A 22,915-nucleotide genomic window follows, 5' to 3' on the forward strand; every position below is an offset into this window, starting at 1 on the left:
TTTGACCAGTGAATTTATGTGGCTTTTCCGTGACCTTTCCAGTCATTTGTGATTACCAGATGAGGATTCACAAATTAATCATTCAGAGCGATTTTAATCAGTTTCATTGAAAAGAAGCCACTCGAAAAGACAAATTTGCACACAAATCAGACAATCACTATGGTTCATGGGCAAGATTCACTTGGTACAAGAACATCTACCCGATGAAATATTTTAGAGCATATTTAGTGCACACGTTATATTTCCATGATGGTGGGAATATATATTATTTTGAAATAGTATGCTAAAAAAAAATAGCAATTATAATGCAGCTGATATTACATCTGCTTCACTTGATATGAAGGCATATAAGATGTTCAGTTTTTTATACTGTGCCGAGTATGCATACCATGGACAATAATTTTATATAATGCAAAAAATAAGAATAGTATGCTACTGAGAACGCAACTTAGTTGTTGCACTTGAATACCTGATGTTGTCAGAGATCAGAGATCAAGGGCAGATATCCTACAGACGCCCTCTAGTGGAAGCACAGCATCTGGCTGTTGGAGGTGACGGACGTTGGAAGACCGGAGGGAAACGGTCTCTAAATGTCAAGTGGATTAATAATGGTTCTTATCTGCCTCTTCTTTCCTCCTCTCCGTCCCTCCTTTCCTCTCTTTTCCTCTGAAAAACAACTTTCCTTCCAATGGCACATATTTCACGAGGTGGGAGAGGTTGAACAAGAAGCAAACATGAATGCATTTAGAGCAGAAAGTCGATGTGTGTGTGTGTGTTACAATGGGTAGAGGGGACCAAAGGGATGACCTGATTGTACCAATCACTGACCCTCATGCCCCACTATTTATTACTGTCTCCAAGCTCTCACACACATGCACTAATGTTGTGTATGGGTGTGTGCGTGGGTTATATTTAGTCATACTTTGAGCTCAAATAAGTTAGTTAAGTAGACAAAAGACATCCTGAATTAATCAAACTCCCAAATATAGTTTTAATTGGGTACCTGCTTATAAAAACAGTCTTTGCATGATCAGGCGAATCCGTTTCCAGAGGTTTCCAACCAGTCAGGCTGGGAAACCAGCAAACAGATCCATGCTGGTTTTTCAAGGGTATAGGGTATGGTTAGTTGTTTTAGGTTTATATAAAAAACAACAGATGTCCATGGTATGCCCGATAGCTAAGTAAAATGTGTGTGTGTGTGTGTGTGTGTGTGTGAGAGAGAGAGAGAGATGTGGACGGGGTTTGGAGAGGGTGGGTGAGTGTTGGCTTGGCTGACCGTCTGCGGTTCTGTCGCGGTGCTGAGAAATGTTCCTTTTGGATCGGACCGTGAGCTTTCATACCTCCCTCTCGCTTTGAAACGAACCGTCTCTCTTCACTCTGCCCTCTTGAGTTTTACAGTTTTTACAGTCATGAATCGAAGACTCAAAATGCATCAAAAGCACTTCTGGAAGCACCGTAAAGCGCTCTGGCAGACGCTGTGCTTGTCCCGGTTTACGCGAGGTGGGGGATTTGGGCTTGAACCAGTGGCAGATTTTTACCCTCTTAAAGTGTGGGACCAGGCCTGGGCTTGAGTCAGGAGCGCGATGCGTCCCGGTGGGACCGCTGGCGCGTGCGCGCGCGCTCCTTTGTTACGAACGGTGACATTGGCTAGTGTTTAAGCTGTATTCGGGCGGCATCACGCAGAGACTGAGTAATCTCGTTTGGATCCAATGTATGTGTTTGTGTGTGTAAGTAAGAGAGAGAGAGAGGGGGAAAGCAAAAGGAGAAGGAGCGAGGGAGAGAGAAGGGGGGCTGGGGGAAGGAGGGTGGATTGATCTGAAATCTTGTTCTGCTTCAGAAGACAAACGAGCGGAGAGGAAACAAGCCGCGCAAACGCTTTCCAGCTTTGTTAGTTTTCGATCCAACGTTTACGTGAATTTGTGAATGAAAGCGGCTGAGGAAGAGGAGGAGGCGCAGGTTAAGTGGACGCTGCTTCCAGTGCACGCATCGCCTGCTTTAATGCGCAAAAAGAGGACGCGATTACCCTCACAGATCGAAGCGCTTTCTTCGGGCAGTCTTTTGCGCTGTTGTGGGGGGAGCTGCAAACTTTCTTCATTTTAAAAAAATAAAGAAAAAGCTCAGATTGCATTCTTTCCCACTTCAAACATTTCGGAGGTGATGTCATCGGTCCGTGTTTTGGCTGCTGTTTCGCTGGAGCTCCAGAATTGAGTCCGAGAAATCAGGTGCAGGGAGCTGCGAGCGTGTGCCGCTTTCCTTCTGCTTTCACTTTTCCCCCCATCATCTGACCTGGACCGCGCCGCCGTCTCTCCGGCGCAGCAGCCATGACCGAGTACGCTCCACGGTACCCGGAGTCCAGCTCGCCGCCGCTGCGTCTTCACCGCTCCATCCCCGTCCAGGTGCTCTGCCTCCCGCGGCGCGTCATTTCGCCCGAAACGGATCAGCATTGACACGAACTCTCATGCGTGCGGATGCACTCTACGGAGTTTTAATCGTTATCTGTGGAAGGACATTTCCGGCAGTAAAAGTTAGGCTTGGACTGCTTGGAAAACACTGGGCACGAACCTTTTGCTGGCTTTCGAAAAGTTTGTTATGAGCGGAAACGACGAATAGGTGTGGGTCGCGTTTGAACTTCGTTTCACCTGTTCCTCAGACTCCGGAGGCTTACGCTTCGCCCCGCCTCCTACCCCTTACCGACCGTGCACCGCGACCATCCGTGTCGGCGTCGGCGGCGCGCTCACACCCCGCTGACCCCTTGCCGCCCATTGAAGGAAAAAAGATGCAGTCCACCCGCGCCAGCGGGAACATCCGCGGACCCTCCATTCAAACGGATTAAACAAACCCGACGGACGTGAAGCTGTGACCCCGAAAGCCGTTTCGCAATCGCGCACGGAGCCACACGGACGCGGAGGAAGCGATGTGGGCCTTTCTCTCCACGGTGGCTGTCTTGTAAGTCATTTGTGAATGAGCTCATGCAGAATGACTCTTAAATGAATCGTTACCTAAGTTGTAATACGTAAATTTTTAATCAAAAGCAGTCTGTGTTCACACTCTTCACTGACGTGACAAACTCCAAGTCTTGCATATATAATGACCTCATGACATCACCCCTCTGGGTTGCCATGGACACAGATGTCAATCACACCCAGCTCAGGTAAGTCCATGTCCAATGAAAACAGGTCACTTCCAAAGGTGTGTCTGCCACTCTCCATATTTTCTTTTCTTTTTTGTTGTGCACACATGGCAGTCATCTTGAGATGGTTATCATTCCTTTCCCAAATTGCGGATGGGACCAAAGGGCCTCTGATAATCCACTCTGGCCAGAATCCCGACGCTCCCCCGGGCAGACAGAGAGGCTGTCTGGTCCTGTCCCACCAAATTACTAATAATAACACCCAAGACTGGTTGTTGTAGCAGGCATGGAGCTGGCACCTTATCTGCTGTCTGGATAGAGCGGAGCGCATGTGACCTTCTCAGACAGGAAACTGTAGTTTAGAGACAGAAAAACATCAAACAGAGTTTTTACATTCTCAGACAGTTGTACAGAATTAGCCAGGAATTGTGCAAGTGAGACTAGATCATGTTTGCCGACTTGTTCTCAAGGCTGGTCTCATTACAGGCAGATTTACTTCATCTGATAATAATCTAAATTAGTGGTTCAGGGTCTGGTGAAACAGAAGATGACAGTGGACGCAGATGTCTTGAAGTCTTATTTTCCTGTGTCAGGTGCGCTTAGAGGTTATTTATTTGTGATGAGGTGAAGATACATTGGTTGACATTTATCAGACATGTTTCATTCAAAAATTTCTCAGAGGTGCACATGTGGTTTAGTCATTTGCTCAAGGCCAAAGTGAAAAGCAGTAGACATTAGTGCACTAATGCAACCAGGACAGACATTTCCAAACCATATGCTCTACAATATTGACCACATATACAAACCATTCAACTTCAAAAGGCTAAAATCAAGTTGTTTACAATGTAATTAATGTGACATTTACTAGCAATTATGACAGTCAATTATGCGTTTATATCTCACAATTATGACTTTGCTTGTCAGAATTGCACGTTTTTCTGAGTTTGTCTCACAATGTTGAGTTTATATCTCACATTTCTAAGAAAAAATAATTGTGAGATTTTAAACAAACTTGAGAGGAAAGAGTCGGAATTGTGAGATAAAAACACAAACTGCTCAACCACCATGGTTTTTCTGATACATCTGGTGACAAAGGAAGTCCTACAGGTTTTTACCAATAGGAGATGGATAGATGCAAAACAGGTTTAAAATTATTAATGTGAACTTTAACAGGAGTGAAAATCTAGGAAAAGATATTCCCATATAAAGACATACAGTCATCTTGAATGAGTGCAGTAGAAACCGAGGCTTTTACTGTGACATGTAACGTGAGTGAAGCACACAGACGGGATTTTCTGTTCCTGTAGATCTTTCAGAGAACATTAATTTTGAGCATCGACCCGACTCGCAGCACCTTCAGTCCTGACTGCATTTCTCTTCCTTTCCCTGCACTGCTGTATTGTTGGCCAGCGGTGTAAATTGTGCTTGAAGGGTGTGCGGGGTGATTTGGGATATGACTCCACCTCGCTGCGCTCAACTCTACACATGAACGCCTTCAGGAATCGTTCGGTCTCAGGTTTGATGATGTCATCACTCTGCTTGTTTTGGCCGCTGACATTAGTGCTCAGAAGAGTAAAGCTCGCAGCTACCTTCTTTCTCTCTTTCTCTCTCTCTTTCCCCTTTCCCCCACCTTTCTCTCTCTCTCTGGCAGACCGCAGGCTCGTTGCGGTTTGGGAGGGATACGGAGAATCCGAGGTTGCAGCTGAAGTAGTTTTTTTTGCATTTTCTTTCCCTTTTCCCCTGACTCACTCTCTCTCTCTCTCTCTCTCTCTCTTTGTGAAACACTACTGTTTTAACAGCTGAGAGTTCTTACGGGACCCAGAGCCAGTCTCACCTGCGCAGCCAGGGTTAGGCAGTTACACCAACCGTACATGCACAGATCCGCAGCCAACTTGTGCTGATCTGCGGCCAGCATGCACAGATTTGCAGTTTGCATGTGCAAATTTGCAGCCTGCATACAGTGTGTGCAGAGCCACTGTGCATGCATGACCTCAGAGAAACACATGCACACTAATGCACATCAGTCAAAATTACAACAAGCGTCTATAGTAAACACATAGATGCCATCAAAGCTCATAAAGCACTAAATATACTCAATAACATTCATAAGGCCTTATTAATGGTCACATAAATTGCTTGACAAGCACTGAAACTGGAAGAAGTACTGTATTGTATCTTCATTTGTATAAACAGCTTCATATATATTCACATCAGAAATGCAGACAGCGTAAATCAGAGCACAACGGGTATGCATGGATCAAAAAAACAAGACACACAGGTGTTTATGTGAGCACATGCACACACACATAAATACAGATGAGAATCTGGTCAACACATGCACATCTGCTCAGTTATGGCACGAGGTGTGTGGCCGTTCGGGGACTCAGGTACAAAGGGTCAAAGCACAGGTGTGTGTCAGCCAGACGGGGGAAGTCTATGCCGTTTAGCAACAGGATACACAGCGTCTCTGTTCACACTATTTACACTGTAAACGTGATACCAAGAACACAGACAAACATGCATGCTTGTGAACATATTGGGCCAGTATGAGTGGGGAAAAAAGGGCCTCGATCTGTTATGAAGATGCCCATTTTACATTTTCCTACATCTTGTTTCTCTTGATGTGGAGGAGTTTAGTAATGGAGGAAAATGTTTTGAGAGTGCGGTGACACCTGCATTTAATGACTTGTTTTATGTGCTGCATGAATGCCAGGAAATGATAGAACAGAATGGCAGATCATCTCCAAGAAACGGATTGGTTGGAATAGCTTATAGATTATTCAGCATCAAGGGGTTTTTCTAGTTAATATGACTAACTGAACCATCTGGTTGTGAAACCCATCCAAAGTAGTAACTTTTTCCCCTAATCACTCTGGAGTTGCAGGGATATGATATGAATAACTTGCATGGCATAAAAACAACAAATAAATATCATATAGGCCTACACTGTAAGGTCATATCCTATAAAATGAAATAACTTATTCATCACAGCTCAGGGTTTGGGATTACGGCAGCATCCAACATCAGACACTTTCCTATTATATAGTTGGCAAAACAAAGTAGTATGTTCGAAATCACAGTATTCATAAAACAGTAAGCAACAGACTTTTTCTGCTGAGATTGTGAAGTGCACATCTAATGGTCCCATGAGGCCATGGGAGAGGATTTGTGAACAGCAGTAAAGCAATGCAACTAACGCTGGCAGGTCACATGACAGTGACATGACAAATGTAGTACGTCCAAAATACAAAACTACACATATTTGTACCAAATAGTTTTTTTTTTAACAGTTGCAAAGTAATTTTTTTATTCAGAAGAATTACCCGTTAAGAGAGTATATGATTTCAGACGCAGCCCATATGCGCATCTTGTGGTCATCAACCAATCAGTGTTTTCATTTTGCAGCTCCACACTCATTAGTCACATGGCATGAATGGCCTCAGCGGGTTGGCTCACAAAACCTGTATGCAAAATGAACCTGGATGCTTTATTCAATCCCTGAGTGTTCAAAGGTTAAAATGGTCATATCATGGAAAACATAACTTAATGGGAACATTCAAAAAACACTCTTCTTACTACAGTAGAACTACAGCAGTACTCAGAGGTTAGTCCATCATAACAGATGTCTTTTACACACAATCTCTAAAGACTGGCACATTCATCTTACAGTCTTCCTCCAAGGGGTTTATTCTTTTGTGGTAGTTTATCAGAATACAGACAAGTATCATCAGACAGACTATGACTGTAAATCACGTTTGGGTAGTCAAAGGGGTTATATGATGCGATTTCAAGTTCTTTTCTCTTTGGAGTGTTACGAGCTCTGGGTGCAGAAGATCTGTCGAGTTGCAAAGACTAAAAGACTCAAACCCAAAGAGATATTCTTTATCAAAGTTAAGAGTCAACCACGCCCCCCTAAAATGACTCCTTCTAACACACTTCCACAAGTCTATGTCACGATATGGGAAGATTTGCATAATGCCGCCCAAATGTTCACACCAAGAAAAAAGGCATAACTTTTATTCTCGCTGTTACTGCCGGTGCCATGTTGTGGAGAAATTGTGTTTTTCGTTGTGAGAGCGAAACTTCTTTGTCTGGCCTTCCAAAAGAGGACACAACTAGAAATCAGTGGATAAGCTGTATTTACAACACCCTTCTGGAACAGTTCAATCCAAATATTTGTGCAACGCATTTTACGGAGCATGAGGACTGTTTACTGTGAGTGTAGCTTGCAACATGGTATTTTATTAACACATTTCAGGCAGGACGACATGCAGATAATCAATGTGGCCAATTCACTCTCAATAACCGCACCATCCATCCAACCACCTCGAGAGACAACCACGCACAGATAATCAATGCAACCAATTCACCATCAGTAATCACCTATCCAACCCACCACGAGAGAGAACCACTATAAATAATCATAGCAGCCTTACCTTCATTCTCTCTAGTCCTTCAGCATCCCTCCTCCAGCGACTCCTCACCGTCGACCGATTCTGGATGGGAGCGTTCAGTGTTCGGGCTGATGCAGACCTCGGAGCCCTTGCCCTGGGCAGCACACCAAATACACATATTATTGTTCTCGCTTTATTATCTGCAAGACAAACTCATGAAACCAGTGTCTGTTTCTATAATGTGAGCCTTTTCCATATTTGCAAGGACAGTCTGGCACTTCTGACTCACAGTCTGTAAGCATGTATACATATGTAAAGGATCTGCCACTGATTTAGTTTTAAGCAGTGTAGAGCAGAGCTTGTTGTTTGTCATTTGTCTGATCACAAATGCACACATGGAATTATGTTTACACAGTGCAATACTCAATCCAACGCCTAATAAGACTGTGTAAGTCATTATAATTAGTATTTATGTCATCACTGGATACTCGTTTAATATGGGTTTTATTGTTTTTGTCTTGTTGTGCTGGGACACACGTCATCCACGAGTATGGTCACACGCTTGAGGCATTCGGCCAATCACAATGCACTGGATAGCTGGCCAATCAGAGCACACCTCGCTTTTTAGACAGATGAGCTTTGTAAAAAATGTGTTTCTGAAAGGTCAAGCATAGAGGAGAAGGAAAAATGTGCATTATATGGAAAATATGATTTTTTTTAAACCTTAAACCGCATAAACACATTTAATTACACCAAATAATATTATTTTTAGCAACATCATATGACCCCTTTTAGTGTACAGCAGTGGTGAACATAGGACCATGGGTAAATTTTGCAGCTATTATAGGGTGTGTGAGTGTTCCTGTGGTTTGTTGTTTAAGTAGGGAGTGTTTAGCAGATGCATACAACACATTTGTAAAAAAAATATAATAATAATAAAAAAAATGAATAAATAATAATAAAAATAATAATAATAAAACAATTTAAAAAAAATGAAATTGTGAATATTTTATTTTATTTGATAGTATAGTCTGCAAAAAAAACTAACATATGCATTAGGGTGAGTAAATTAAAAAGTTTTGGGTGAACAGTATTCCATTAGCAGTGTAATTTTAGCATTATATATACAGTACAGACCAAAAGTTTGAACACGCCTTCTTATTCAAAGAGTTTTCTTTATTCTCATGACTATGAAAATTGTAGAGTCACACTGAAGTTGTGGCCTAATGGTAAGAGAGTCGGACTCCCAATCGAAAGTTTGTGAGCTCGAGTCCTGGGCTGGCAGGAATTGTGGGTGGGGGGGAGTGTATGTACAGCTCTCTCTCCACCCTCAATACCACGACTTATGTGCCCTTGAGCAAGGCATTGAACGCCCAACTGCTCCCCGGGCGCCGCAGCATAAATGGCTGCCCACTGCTCTGGGTGTGTGTTCACAGTGTGTGTGTGTGTGTTCACTGTTCTGTGTGTGTGCACTTTGGATGGGTTAACTTAATTCTGAGTATGGGTCACCATACTTGGCTGAATGTCACTTCTATACAGTTGCATTAATTTTTTTTATTTCAGTTTTATTTATTTTTTAGTACATTACTTTAAAGTAAATAAAATTGAGAATTATATATATATATATATATATATATATATATATATATATATATATATTTTTTTATTTTTTTTCTTTCTGTAAACATTTGTTTTATTTCAAATTAAATTTGTTAATGGTTTTAGTTTTAGTTAACTATAATAATCTTGTCCACTAGCTTGCATTGCACCTGTAGCATTCATTTAATTGTGATGCAGTACGATTGAACGCGAAGCATTATGAGTGCATGTGTATGTTAAGTGTGTGTTGACAGACATGATGAAGAGTGTGTGTGTGTGTGTGTGTGTGTGTTTGGTTGCAGCTGTCAGCTGGTTAGATGCTTCCTTCTCTCTCTCTCTCTCTCTCTCTCTCTCTCTCTCTCTCTTCATAGCTAAGGCATTGTGGGGGAGTCATTCATTCTCTATTTCCAGACAGGGAAACAAGAGAGAGGAAGGGAGAGAAAGAGCAAGGGATTAAAAATGACAAGATGAGAAACACTCTCAATTCCTTTCATATCTCCTCCATTCCTGTCTTTTTTCCCCTCTGGCATGTTTTCCTCTGTTTTCGGCGTCTCCACTGACCCCGACAGTGATTTCATTTGCGAGGTGAATTTTTGGGATGTAAACAAGCGACGGCCCGCAGCTGAATCATCCGGAATAAATCAAAAACTACCGTCTTATCGCGACTGGCGGAATATTAATGTCGAAAAGAGCCGCAATTCTCACCCATCCTAAATGTCAACCGGAGGAAACCTCATTGACTGGGAATCTCACAGAATGAGCTCAGAGATTCGCTGTTACATCAGGTGTCAGAGGACATTTCTGCAATGGATCATGTCAGAGTTACTGGAAGCGTCTTCTGAATAAGCATTCACACACAACACTAATGCGGTAAAAGATGAAGCGTTTCATTTCTGCATCACCAAACTGAATCACAAACTTATTAATAAAAAATAAAGGTTTCCAAACACTCCATTGGTCTTCCATTGACTGGACAAACACATAGCCTGTGTGCCAAACTCAGGCCAATGGCTTACTAATAATTTACTTACATTCTTAAAAATTCATGTTTTTTATTTGCATCGATATTTCAATGAAGAACCCTAAACATCCATGGAATCTTTCAATTGCAGGTTCTTTATAGTGTAAAAAAAATGTTCTTGACATTAAGAATCATGTTGGTTCTTTTAAGAACTGTTAACAAGTCACTTTTGGAACAAAAAATAGTTTTTCAATCACACTGCCATGCAAACTCCCTTAAGGAAACTTTAAGAATTTACAGCCAATTTATAATCATACTAGTAGTTTGCTTAAAAGTCAACTATAATCAATGACATTTCTGACTAGTGTCAAAAAGCATTTTGGCCTCACTAGTATAACAAACTTGTCCACACACCCACATGCTCATGATTTCAGACATTCGGTCACGGGGACGTCGCGGGGTCACTGGCGAGACGATAAGGAGAAAGTGATGTGTTCCGCTGTTTTTACACCCACTCTCTCGCCTTCTCAATGAGTGTCATCACACTGAACACACCCACACCACCCAGAAAGAGAGATCTGATAGACTATTTCCCTGAAACATTTGCCAAGAGTGTGGAAAGGAAACAGGAAGGGAAAGATAAGTTGTAAATTAGTTCAACTAAAAGTGTCTGCTACATGACTAAATGCAAATGTAATGACTGAGAGATTAACAGATAAATGTTCCTCAGCCTGATGATCATATTTCATCAATCAGATGACAAAAGGCAACTTTCCCTTCTCAGGTTCTCAACTCTGGCCCTCGAGATCCACTTTCCTACAGAGTTTAGCTCCACACTTGATCAAACTCACCTGTCTGTAACTTTGCAGAAATCCCAAAGACCTTGGTGAGCTTGGTGTGTTTGACAGGGTTGGAGCTAAACTCTGCAGAAAAGTGGACCTTGCAGGCCAGGGTTGAAAACCCCTGTGTGCAACTGCAAAGTTTTGATCTCATTGATCATAAAGATTGCTTAGAAATTTGAATATCAACTATGAAACAGTAGGTTTATAAGGGGTAATATCTCCCAGACAGCAGTGAAATTAATGAAAGAAAAAGGTCATCTTTGCTGGAGACTAAGACGTTCCTCCTTTGATGCAGAAGTCAAAGATCTCAATACAAACCCAATTAATCAAATATATCCAAGATTAAATGATCTGAGATGATTTTATAGTTCCATACACGGACTGTATGATTAATTTCTGTCTAGTTTTATTTCTCGTAAGGAGGAAATTTAAGAAACTGCATTGTGTTCAAAAGACAATAGTGTCATTATTCAGCTCAATTTAGTTCAATGTTGATACAATTTATTTTAACGCTGCACCAAACTCATGCCAAATGATTGATCATACGTCGCTTTTTTGGGGGGATCTCAAACAGAGTGTCTCGCAGTGTTGGTTTACAAATGGTTTACTTTTTGTTGTCTCTGCATATTATCCTGGGATAGGAGGAAGTGTTTTTACATCAGAAAAATTGCGCACGTCATCTTCAAGCGTCTCTGAACAGAAATGAAATCTGTTCGTCTACTGGTTTCTAATGTTTGAGTCTGCAGCAGGCGTTAGTCCCATAGGGGCCTGTGGTCTCCTCGTTGGCTGTCATAACATCGGACTTTTCACACTGACTTATGTTGAGCAGACGTACTGATCCGTTCTGCGGGTCTGTTCGATTTCAAAGTCACAGTCCCCTGCCAGAACAGGGCCTGTGGTGATGGAGAAGTTTACCGTGGGCCTTTCAGCTGCAGCGCTGCCCTCTTCTACTTGCTCTTATACGCTTAAAATCTTACTCACACCCACGGCCTTCCAAGTTTCCATTAAATTGTGAGTTATGCTTCAAATGTCAGGTTTTTCCATTTTTTGCAACAACATGTGGCAATTAAAACAAGGGGAAGTAGTTTAGAATCATCATTCAATTTGTATAATCTATTTTCTAAATACATGACCAATTTATCTGTGCATGTTTCTTTCTTCTTTTTTATGTTTTAACCTTGTAATGTTTGAATTTGAGCCAGTTAACAAAATATATTCTAAGTCAAGTCAAGTCACCTTTATTTATATAGCGCTTTAAACAAAAAAGATTGCGTCAAAGCAACTGTGTCCATAATGCAAAATGACAGTTAAAGGCATTTAATTATTGAATTCAGTATGAGTCTAAGGACATTTTGTTAACGTTGCTATTAATGGGATAGCTCCCGAAATGATTTACTCACCCTCAAGGTATCCTAGGTGTATAATAATTTGTGCAATGAAATTATATATATATGTTCTGGCTCTTCCAGGCTTTATCAAGGCAGTGAAGGGGGGTCAAGATTTTGAAGCCCAAAAAAGTGTATCCATTCATCATAAAAGTACTCCATATGGCTCCGAGGGGTTAAGAAAGGCCTTTTTGAAGTGCATCAATGCATTTTTGTAAGAAAAATATCCATATTAAAAATGTTATAAAACAATCTCTAGCTAGCTATCTGTTGCACGCGCTTTCACGAGAGTGTTATTCCTGTGGATGATGTTGGACATAGGTGTATAGTGTAAGCTCTGTTAAGAACTCTTTTGCTGAATGTGACTTGAGCTTTGTTGAAGCATCCCAGATATACACGCAAACGCACCATTTAAAGACTAATAAAATCTATGGCTTAAACAATTCACTTCTTCAACGTAGTTTTCCTTTGCTGTAAACAAAACTTGGTCCTAGTGAGACATCCAACATCACACTGGAGCATCACTCTCTCTTGAACACACGCACGACAGCTAATGGAAGCTATTATGGTTTACAGTTTTAAATATGTATATTCTTATTACAAAAACACATTGTTTCACTTCAGAAGGCCTTTATTAACCCCCTGGAGTTGTGTGGAGTACTTTTATGATGGATGGATGCACTTTTTTGGGCATTAAAATCTCAAAAGCTTGGAAGATTCAGGATATTGCATTCTAATGTGAGGCGATTCATCTGAAAGAAGAAAATCATATATGCCTAGGATGGCTTGAGGATATAGGAGTAAATCATGGGGGCATTTTCATTTTTGGGTGAACTATGCCTTTAAATTATTAAAACGCTATTTCTGAATGTTGTCTTAACATACAGTTTTTTAAATGTTTTAGAACCGTTTAAATTTTTTTTCGGTTATGAAAATGTTAGAGAAAACATTAAGGAGATGTTCAATTTATTTATTTATTTTTTTTCACTTAGCAAATATTATGCAAACTTTACTTTTTGAACTTTCTGAAAATTCCGAAAATGTAGTTAGTAGTAGCCTATTAAAAATAAACAAATGAACAGTCAACTAAAATATAATATAATATATATATATATATATATATATATATATATATATATATATATATATATATATATATATATATATATATATATATATATATTCCATAAACAATGAATAAATAACTTTTTTTGTGATACTGTTGAGAACGTTATTGAAGACCAGTTAACTTTTAATGAACATTTTACCAACACTACTGGAAGAATGATTGTTCATAAATTGTCATAACTGGATCTTCCACCAAAAATAACACATGGTGACTTATGCAGGACTCCAATCATTTAATCCGCTGAAACCCCGCCCTTATCTGAATGCCACACCCACATCTTAACGTTCAATCAACAAATGATGCTAAGAAGTTTTTTCTTTTTCCAAAATGGATGTTTTTCAGAGAGCAGACTGTTATGATGTGTTTCTAGTTATTAACGTTCCAGCTTTTTCATATATATATATTTTTTAAATGTATGCACATTAATTACACTATATTTTGTGTTATATTACATTAGTATTAAATAATAGAAAACACTTGCTGCTGTCACTGTGCAAGTGTTTCTAACACAAGTAGCTGAGGGAGTGATGGCACACCACAATACGGAGAAAAAAAGAGCTGTTACTTCATCCGCTTCATTGCGACTTATTTTAAAGGGCACCTATTATGCAAAAAACACTTTTACATGGTGTTTAGACATAAATGTGTGTTGGCAGTGTGTGAATACATCCTCCTTTCAATGATAAACGCTGTTTTTCTTCTCTATAGAGCTTTTAAAGGGGTCATATGAAGCGATTTCAAGTTTTCCTTTCTCCTCGGAGTGTAACAAGCTGTTCGTGCATAGATAAGATCTCTAAAGTCGCGAAGACTAAAGTCTCAAACCCAAAGAGATATTCTTTATAAAAAATAAGACTCATTCAAGCCCTCCTAAAAAACGCCTCATTTAAACACACCCGCAAATGTCTATGTCACTGTTTGGGAAGATTTGCATAACACTGCCCAAATGTTAATGCAAAGGCGGCGTAACTTTGATTCTGGATGTAGTCTTCTCGCTATAGGTTTCGTTGTGAAAGCGAAACTGCTTTGTTTGGCTTTCCTAAAGAGGACACATCTAGAAAGTAGTAAAGTAATATTTACAACACTGTTCCAAACCAGTCCAACCCAAATAGTATATGTGTGCAGTGCATTTTACGGGAGGACTGCTTCCTGAACCAGTAGCCCACAATGTGTCTGTGCACAAAGGCTGTTTCTATAAAGTTGGGCAATTGCAAATATGTTTACATATTAAAAAAAAAATTGCCACTGCAACCCTCTACATCTAATCTTCCTTCTGGCTACTAAATGATGTCTAATATTAGCCAATGGCTAATAAATTTTCAGATTTTACTCGCCAGTGTGTTAGTTGGAGGCTAAGTATAAGTTTAGCACAGATATATTTTCCCTCGCGAACACTGAACTCACTCTCTGTCGCTCTGTGCACAACGCACCTGTATTTAAATGTACCGTAAACTCTAGTGTTAAGGCACATCGTCGTCGCTTTCTCTCACACACACGCAGAGAAAGAGAACTGATGCACTATATTTAAACAATATTCTTTGTCGTATTTTCCTGTCAAAATAACGCCATTCCTATATAAGTCTTCAGCTGTCAAGAACTACCGGGATTTACGGTAGTGGGTGGAATTAATGCACAAACAACAATCTCATTGGCCAGGAACCAGCAGCTTATTTGCATTTAAAAATACAGACACGCAAAACAGTGTGTTTCTGCTTCAAATCAAAATAGGCTTTTTCAAAATTATATAATAAATGATTTGTGGGGTAGTTTGAGCTGAAACTTCACAGACACATTCTGGGGACACCTAGTCTTATTTTGTATCTTGTAAAAAGGGGCATAATCGGTGCTGTTTAAGTTACCAACACAGCAGCCAATTCTGATTGGTCGATGATATTTCTGTTGTTTTTTGTAATATCCTTGTTGACTTTTTTCTTTTTTTATGGTGCTTAATGTACTAATTGTACATTTAAATTTATATTTTTTGGAAGTAAAAAAGAATGAGTCATTTTATAATTTATAGTGAAAACATAAATTGACAATCCCAGAATTCCATGTGACACTTCGAATTTCATGGTTTTTCATTAAAACAACTATTTATTTTCTCTGTTAATTTCACATTTCACAGTCTATCTGCATTTCAGGTGGGATGTATAAACCATTTCGGCCTGATATAAGACTGCTGTTGAGAATTTATTTTTTATTTTTTATAATGATCAATCAAGCAGGGCTTTGGGATGCCGGGTGGATCTGTTTTTGTTATCATGGTAACACACACCTGACCGTGATTGCTCTTTCTCTCTGGCTCCTCAGGTATATCCAGATGATGCTGGTCATGTGCAATCCTCTACAGGTGAGTAACCTGAAATCAAAATAACCCATTCACTGCACATTACTGGTCTTACTGTGCATGATTCAGTATGTTCATGTTATTTCAAATATGTTATCTTCATAATCCAACATGAAAATAGTCTGACTTAATGTGGTACCAGTTTACAATAAGACTACGTAACTACTGTATGAGAAATGCATGAGAAATACATTTTTAGAGTCTTCATTAATCTGTTAATGTTAAAAACAGTTCAGTTGCTGTCTTAAATATTTAAGTATAATCAACTAGGTTTAAGTCATTTTAATTTAAAATTAAAAACAATCGTGAAATTTCATATAACTTAATATAACAAAAACTTGAAGCTGACAAACTGATTACATTGAAAAACATAAGTTGCCATTTTTAACGACTTTGTTTGACCATGTCAGTTCCCAGTGCTTTAACTTATGTTAATATAAAATTTTTGATTTTATAAAAATAAAAAAGAATAAAAACAAAATATTTTTTAAATAAAAAAATATATAGATAATATCAAATGTGAATACATAAAATAATAATAAAAATAAAAATACTGTTAGTATATGTGTATAAGCTCTGGAGGCTAAACATGACCAGCAGTAGATCATTAAAAACCACTGCAAACTCACTTTCTGATCTGAAGTAAGTATGTGCTTTAACAATACACAGCATAAATTCAATCTAGGCTAATCACAGTGATTATTTGGTAGTGATGAGTTCAGAAATGGTTTTCACAGTGAGTTCACTACAGAAAAATGTCAGAATACAGGGGGAAATAAAGATTGGATGTGTGTGGTCTGTTGCCTGCAGGTGTTTGGAGTGGACGGGGTGAATTTCAGCGTGCATGTGGAGAATCAGACTCGTGCACGAGATGCCATGAGCCGGCGACATCATCGTGTGTACCAGCTTTACAGCCGCACCAGTGGGAAACACGTCCAGGTGTTCGGACGCAAAATCAGCGCCCGAGGAGAGGACGGAGACAAATATGGTAACAACAACACACACACAAACACTCAAGAAAGACCACCCACAAACACAGAGGAAACAGAAAAAGTAGAAGAAAAAGACGCCGCTACTGCTAATACAGTGATACAGACAGAGAGAAAAAGATGTCAGTGAATTCTGTTGATATTCCAAGAGAACAAGTATATTGTGATATACATCATTGCAGTAATACTAAACTACTAATATCATAGGTTTTAGCCATATCATCATAATTGCCAGTTCCAATACCTACCAAACAATTGCACATTTTCTCTTTTCAAAATTATGAATTCTGAGTATTAATGAATGAAAATGTGTCCATCAGCCACCCTGAGCTTTAGATAAAAATAATCTCTATCTTTGTTTACTCCTTTCTCCCCCCTATCCGTTTATCCAAAGGGCAAAAAATTACCCCCCCCCCCCACCCCCCAAAAAAAAAATATTTATATTTTATTTTATTACTATAGTAGGGTTAAAATAAAACTAAATTGAAAACAATAAAAAAAATATTCATCATTTGGAATAAAATATTTAAAAAAATAAAAACTTAAAATTATTTATACAGCTAATTTCCAAAGTAAAAATTTTATTTTCATTTTATAAAATAGCTAAGATATAAATAAAAATGAACATATAATATTGACATAAAACAACAACAATAAAAAAATACACAAATTACTAAAAGTTTAACTAAAATTAAAATGACAATGGGAAATACAAAACTAACATGTCAGAATGCAACTCAATGAGAATATGTCCTTTATTCTCATACATATAACATTAGAATTCTGAAGATCTTAATAGTCCTGAACTGGCTTTGTTTCATTTGTATGATATATCATTTCTTACTCATTTCCTGCAAGAACATTTGACCTGGACATGAACTTTGGAGATTCACCCTCATAATTCTGTCATTCTTTATTGTGAAAGTATTATTGAAAGCTTCCAGAGAGCTTGAGGTTTTGTGGTCGACTCTCCTCATCAGAATATAAAGAGAAGAGACAGACGCGGAGATGGGAAGGGGGTGAGGATGAATGTATTTACACAGTGAGGGATGTCTGATGAGGAGAGATTGGAGGACGACAAAGAGGTCATTGATCTCTGGTGACCCCTGCGCTCATAAAGGTCACGCAAGAGCCATTTCAGAGCTTCAACTGCCATATCCTGAAACACACACACACAGGCTGAATGACCTCACTGAATGCTGACAGTAAACCATATCTGAAGGCTTTTTTATGTATGATGCATATTATAAATCTTGTTCACCCACCATTGCCAAAATGTATCCCACAATGCAATGCACTCCTTTCCACCTTCCATTTTCAAGATGAAGAATGAACCGGAAATAAGGCTCATTGTTTGATTGGGGAAAATTAATACATTTAGTACATATTTTACATATAGAAATTTGGATATAAAAAAGAAGTCATATTTACTTGCTATTTGGATGCCAAATTAAAAAAAAAATTACAAAAATGTAGCACATATACATTTTATATATTTGATCAAAATATGATTACAAGTTAAGTAAAACAACTGAAAATCATATTTCTGTTTATTTTGTTCCCTCAACAACTTAAACTTTACATAAGGGCCAGCATTTCTACAGTCCTGAACTTATGCGGGAATTGACAAATTGTGATTCTAGACCTGGAAAATTCATGAAGATTAATAAAACATAAAAAAAATAAAAATAAAAAAAAGTCCAGGAAATATCCATAAATTTGTATAGTTCTATCAAGCGTTAAAAATATGATCAGGTAGAAATTGTAATTCTGAGCTAATAACTACAATAATGATAAACATGAACTACTGAAAAAGTCTTGAAAAACGGAATTATGAACTAAAATTATTTTAATATATTACCAGAAGTCGTTACAGCAGAAGTCCTAGAAATGTCATAGGCACTTAGGCAGAACACAGTACATACAATAATACAGTAAGCAGTACACTAGTGATTAATTCATAGCCACATGAGTGTGATGGCTGTCTAGCTCTGTCAACTGCTGATGTCATTTATATAGAGCTTCACTTGGCTTTAAACCATCATTTACGTCAATACAAAACCAGAGCTCATGGTGATATTTTAGTAACGTCTGTCCGTCTCTCTCCTCTCTCTTCATAAGCCCAGCTCGTAGTGGAGGCAGACACCTTCGGCAGCCAGGTGCAAATCCGAGGGAAGGAAACCAATCATTACCTGTGTATGAACCGCAGAGGGAAACTCATAGGCAAGGTGAACTTCGCTGCTGACTTCTTTCACTTTCTTTCTTTCTTTCCTGTCTCACCTATTAAAACAAAGTTGAAGCAGGACATAAATACAGAAGAATAGCAATAGCAATTTCTGTCTTCTGTGGAATATATTTAGATATTTTGAAGAATGGGTGGTACCAACCAGTGCTGAGTTCCAGAATATGGACAGAAATGATGTGGGAGCCAATGGAATCCGAAGCTATTTGGTTACCAGCATCCTTCAAAATATGTGTTTTTGTGTTCCACAGAAGTCAGTCAGTCATGCAGGTTTAGAAATAACACGAGGGGGGATAAAAGATGCAGATTTCTCATTGTTAGGTGGTCTATCACATTAAAATAATACACAATGTGGATCTTGGCAACAATATTTTATCAAATGCTTTAAAATGAAGTAAAACAGTTTCCTATAAACTACAAACTAATTCCTATATATTTAATGTATGTGTGAATTTTAAAAGTGTGATTTGTAAAACTGGAAGAGTCATGGACATTTTTATAATGCTTATTCATTTTCTAGTCATGGCAAGTGCTAAAATAATTTGCTGAAAAATTGCCGTTTTGAGTAAAAAAATTAAAATACAATAGTAAATGGACTGGAAAATTACTAAAACTTGTGGAGTTATAAAATGTTATTATTATTATTAAAATAAAATATTAGCAAAGAGTAATAATTATATAAAAAAAAACTTAAAATCATGTAGTTATGAATTACTTATGAAATACTCTGTTTTTGTACACTAAAAGGTTTCATAACCAGCAACTTTGTCAATACAACAGATGGAACAAAAAAAGCACTGTAAGAAAAAAAAAATATGTATAATAACAGTTTAAAGACATTCTGTATAACCTTGAAACACAATGTAATGTGTAATTCAAAATATTGGTAAATCACCTGTGAAAAATCAATATGTAAATGTTCTTAATGTTAACACAGTACTTTGTGTCCTATTTTAAAGACTTTATCGTGTATCTCAGCCTACACATTTGTGACTATTAGTCCATGCTTGGGGTCTTTAATAAATGCATCAATCATGTAATGTTTGTGGTCAAACTAACACATTTTGGACTTTTCTGTGTCCCTAGAAAGCCAGCAATCGTAGTGCAGACTGCGTCTTCATCGAGATGGTTCTGGAAAACAACTACACAGCACTAATGTCAGCGCGCTATAATGGCTGGTATGTGGGCTTTACCAAAAGAGGGCGCCCTCGACGTGGTCCCCAAACACTTCCCAACCAGCAGGACGTCCACTTCATGAAGCGCTTCCCACCCGGAGAGCAGCCGGATTTAACGCCGTTCCGCTTCACTACGGTCAGCAAGAGGAGCAAGAGAGTCCGTGCGGCGCGACCACGCTAATGCTGACACTGGTGTCCCACTGCTAACGTTTACATGAGGACGAGGAATAAACAACAAAACAGTCCCAGTGAAAATGACACTGCTAGTGCGAAGCCGGACTGTCTTGTCTTATTTGAACAGACCATCACTTTATATTCCAGTGGGTTGGACCTCTACAACCCTAATAACAATAACAGCTAATTTCCACCAGAGCTGTGGTTAAGACAGCTTGCTTCAGACATGGAGATGACTAACCAAAGCAAACACAAGCAAACGTCTGGCCCAGCGGACGGAGGAGGGAGCGTTAAGCAGCCCACAATGAAGACACGAAACAAAACACAAGCGAATTGGCCTGTAGACGGCGACTGTGTGGCAATTTTCCTAAGACAAGATTCGGACGGGATCCCGCCTAAGGGAGAGGAGCAGAAATCTCTGAACCTGCAGAAGAAAGTCAGACAGAAATGGACTCTGGTTAGAAACTCAGAAGGTCATAAAGGTTACCGTTATATGAGAGCTCCTTTGGTAAGACCTGCCTTAAAGGATACGCTCAGACAAAAATGAAAAATCGGGCATTGTTTGCTCACCTCATGTTGCTCCCAACACGTGTGTGGCTATTTTTCACACTACAGTTCATAGTTAACATCCGTCAAGCTCTCGAATGGTTTAAAATAACAATAATAATAATAATAAATTGTTCACATGCATTATATTCCAGCTCATACAAATCATTCAACAGCTTTAAGATATTATTATTATAGCTTAATATAATTTATAGTTATTACTATATAAATTACCATATTTCATCTTCTATGTCTTTTACATCAGTGACACACACACACACACACACACACACACACACATATATATATATATATATATATATATATTTAAATAGTTTAATTAAAAAGTTATTTTTCCATATAAAAAATATATGGTGCTATTTCTGTTTCATCACAGCTAATTAAATTAACCAAATAACAACTAATTCAATTTCTGTTTCATTGTGATGCTGTGATGAAACAGAAATAGCATCAGATCTATTCTTCTTTATTGTTAAGTTATTTTTTTATATGGAAAAATAACTTAATTAAACCTTTTTTTTTTTTTATATCCGGATAATTCATTCATATATATATACGGCATAATAACCAAACAATAAGACTTCAGAAGACTTGTGGTGCACTAGTCATATGGACTGCAGTTATTTTGCATTTTTTTGTTTGTCTGTTTGTTAACACTTGACAGACTCACTGTGAACTGTAATTGTGAGAGGAGTAAATAATGACCGAGTATTCATTTTTGGCTGAACTATTCATTTGAAGCTAATGAATGTAATGCTGTATAAGTGTGTGTGCATGTGCGTGCAATGGCATATTTCAGGTTGCATTAAAGACCGTGAGGGATATAATCATACATGACTTATTGATGGATGGACAAGATTAAACCGGAACTGGAATGTAAAATATAATAATAAATAAACTCTCTTAAAGCTGCACCAAATATAAACTAAATGACCAAAGACAAGTGACAACCAATGACAGAGACAACCTGAACAGCTCTGATCCCACGAGAGCACGGGACGGGCCACCACCAAATGACACGAGGAGCAACTTTCCTGTTTGGATTTTAATGTGGAATGCTGCTACTGGGAAATTTAATGGAGAACCAAAGTCTTATACCAGCTTATTAAAGGAAAAACATTACAAAACGTTTTCTAAATATAAATATATATATAAAGATTAAAGCTGACTAAGTGATATTACTTTGACTGTTACTATCATTGTTGTTACTATAAAAGGATTCCACTTATTATTTATTTTATCTGTGTATGGCAAACACCTTTCCAAAGCCAGTAAACTCTACAGAAACGTGTCTGTGTTTCAAAACATATATGCTGTGTGAGTCGTCATTATCATCAAACTGCATACAAACAAATGGTCAGGAATGTCATGTTTAATGTAACACAAGCACATCTGACTATATTTAAATATTTCATTATAATATAGTATGATATAATATAAACTTGAAAGGAATGCACTTAATATTTCTGGATATAATGCATGTGGACCTGTTGCTTATATCTGGAGCAGTGAACACACACACACACACACACACACATTACTGTCACCAACAACCTGTGATCCCGGCAGTCTCTGCCCAGCTGAGTCAGCGGGAAAAGCAAAGGATTCCTAAAGAGAAACAGACTGTTCTGGAGGCGAAGTGGTGGAAAGATTTGTCAGCCAAACCCAGAGGAAGGTGTATGGTAATGCTGGAGGAGGAAAGAATGCAAAATATGTGCGTGAGAACACAGGGGTGACCTGAGACCTGCTGGAATTATAGGGAAAAAAAAACACAGACCTACAGGAAACACTCACACCCTCTGTCTCTCTCTCTCTCTCTCTCTCTCTCACACACACACACACACACGGTCCGTTACAGCCAGACACGCAGAGGTCATGCTCACACATTCACACACACCCTCAGTATGACACACACTGAACACGTCTGACACACAACACACCCTCAACCAGATGGACACGCAGACCCACTCACACAACGTGCCAG

At 38.7% G+C, this 22,915-nt stretch overlaps 1 protein-coding gene across 1 annotated transcript; it reads left to right on the plus strand.

The window, feature by feature from the left end:
* The first annotated feature begins 1,766 nt into the window (after positions 1 to 1,766).
* LOC128026985 (fibroblast growth factor 18-like) lies at positions 1,767 to 21,197 on the plus strand. Its single transcript, XM_052614308.1, has 5 exons — positions 1,767 to 2,946; positions 15,748 to 15,787; positions 16,595 to 16,772; positions 18,895 to 19,001; positions 20,102 to 21,197. Exons 1-5 carry the CDS (start codon positions 2,915 to 2,917, stop codon positions 20,369 to 20,371), a joined length of 627 nt encoding a protein of 208 aa, XP_052470268.1. The 5' UTR covers positions 1,767 to 2,914; the 3' UTR covers positions 20,372 to 21,197.
* The last annotated feature ends 1,718 nt before the right edge of the window (positions 21,198 to 22,915 follow it).

Source organism: Carassius gibelio, chromosome A14, assembly GCF_023724105.1.
Source record: "Carassius gibelio isolate Cgi1373 ecotype wild population from Czech Republic chromosome A14, carGib1.2-hapl.c, whole genome shotgun sequence".
Lineage (NCBI taxonomy): Eukaryota > Metazoa > Chordata > Actinopteri > Cypriniformes > Cyprinidae > Carassius > Carassius gibelio.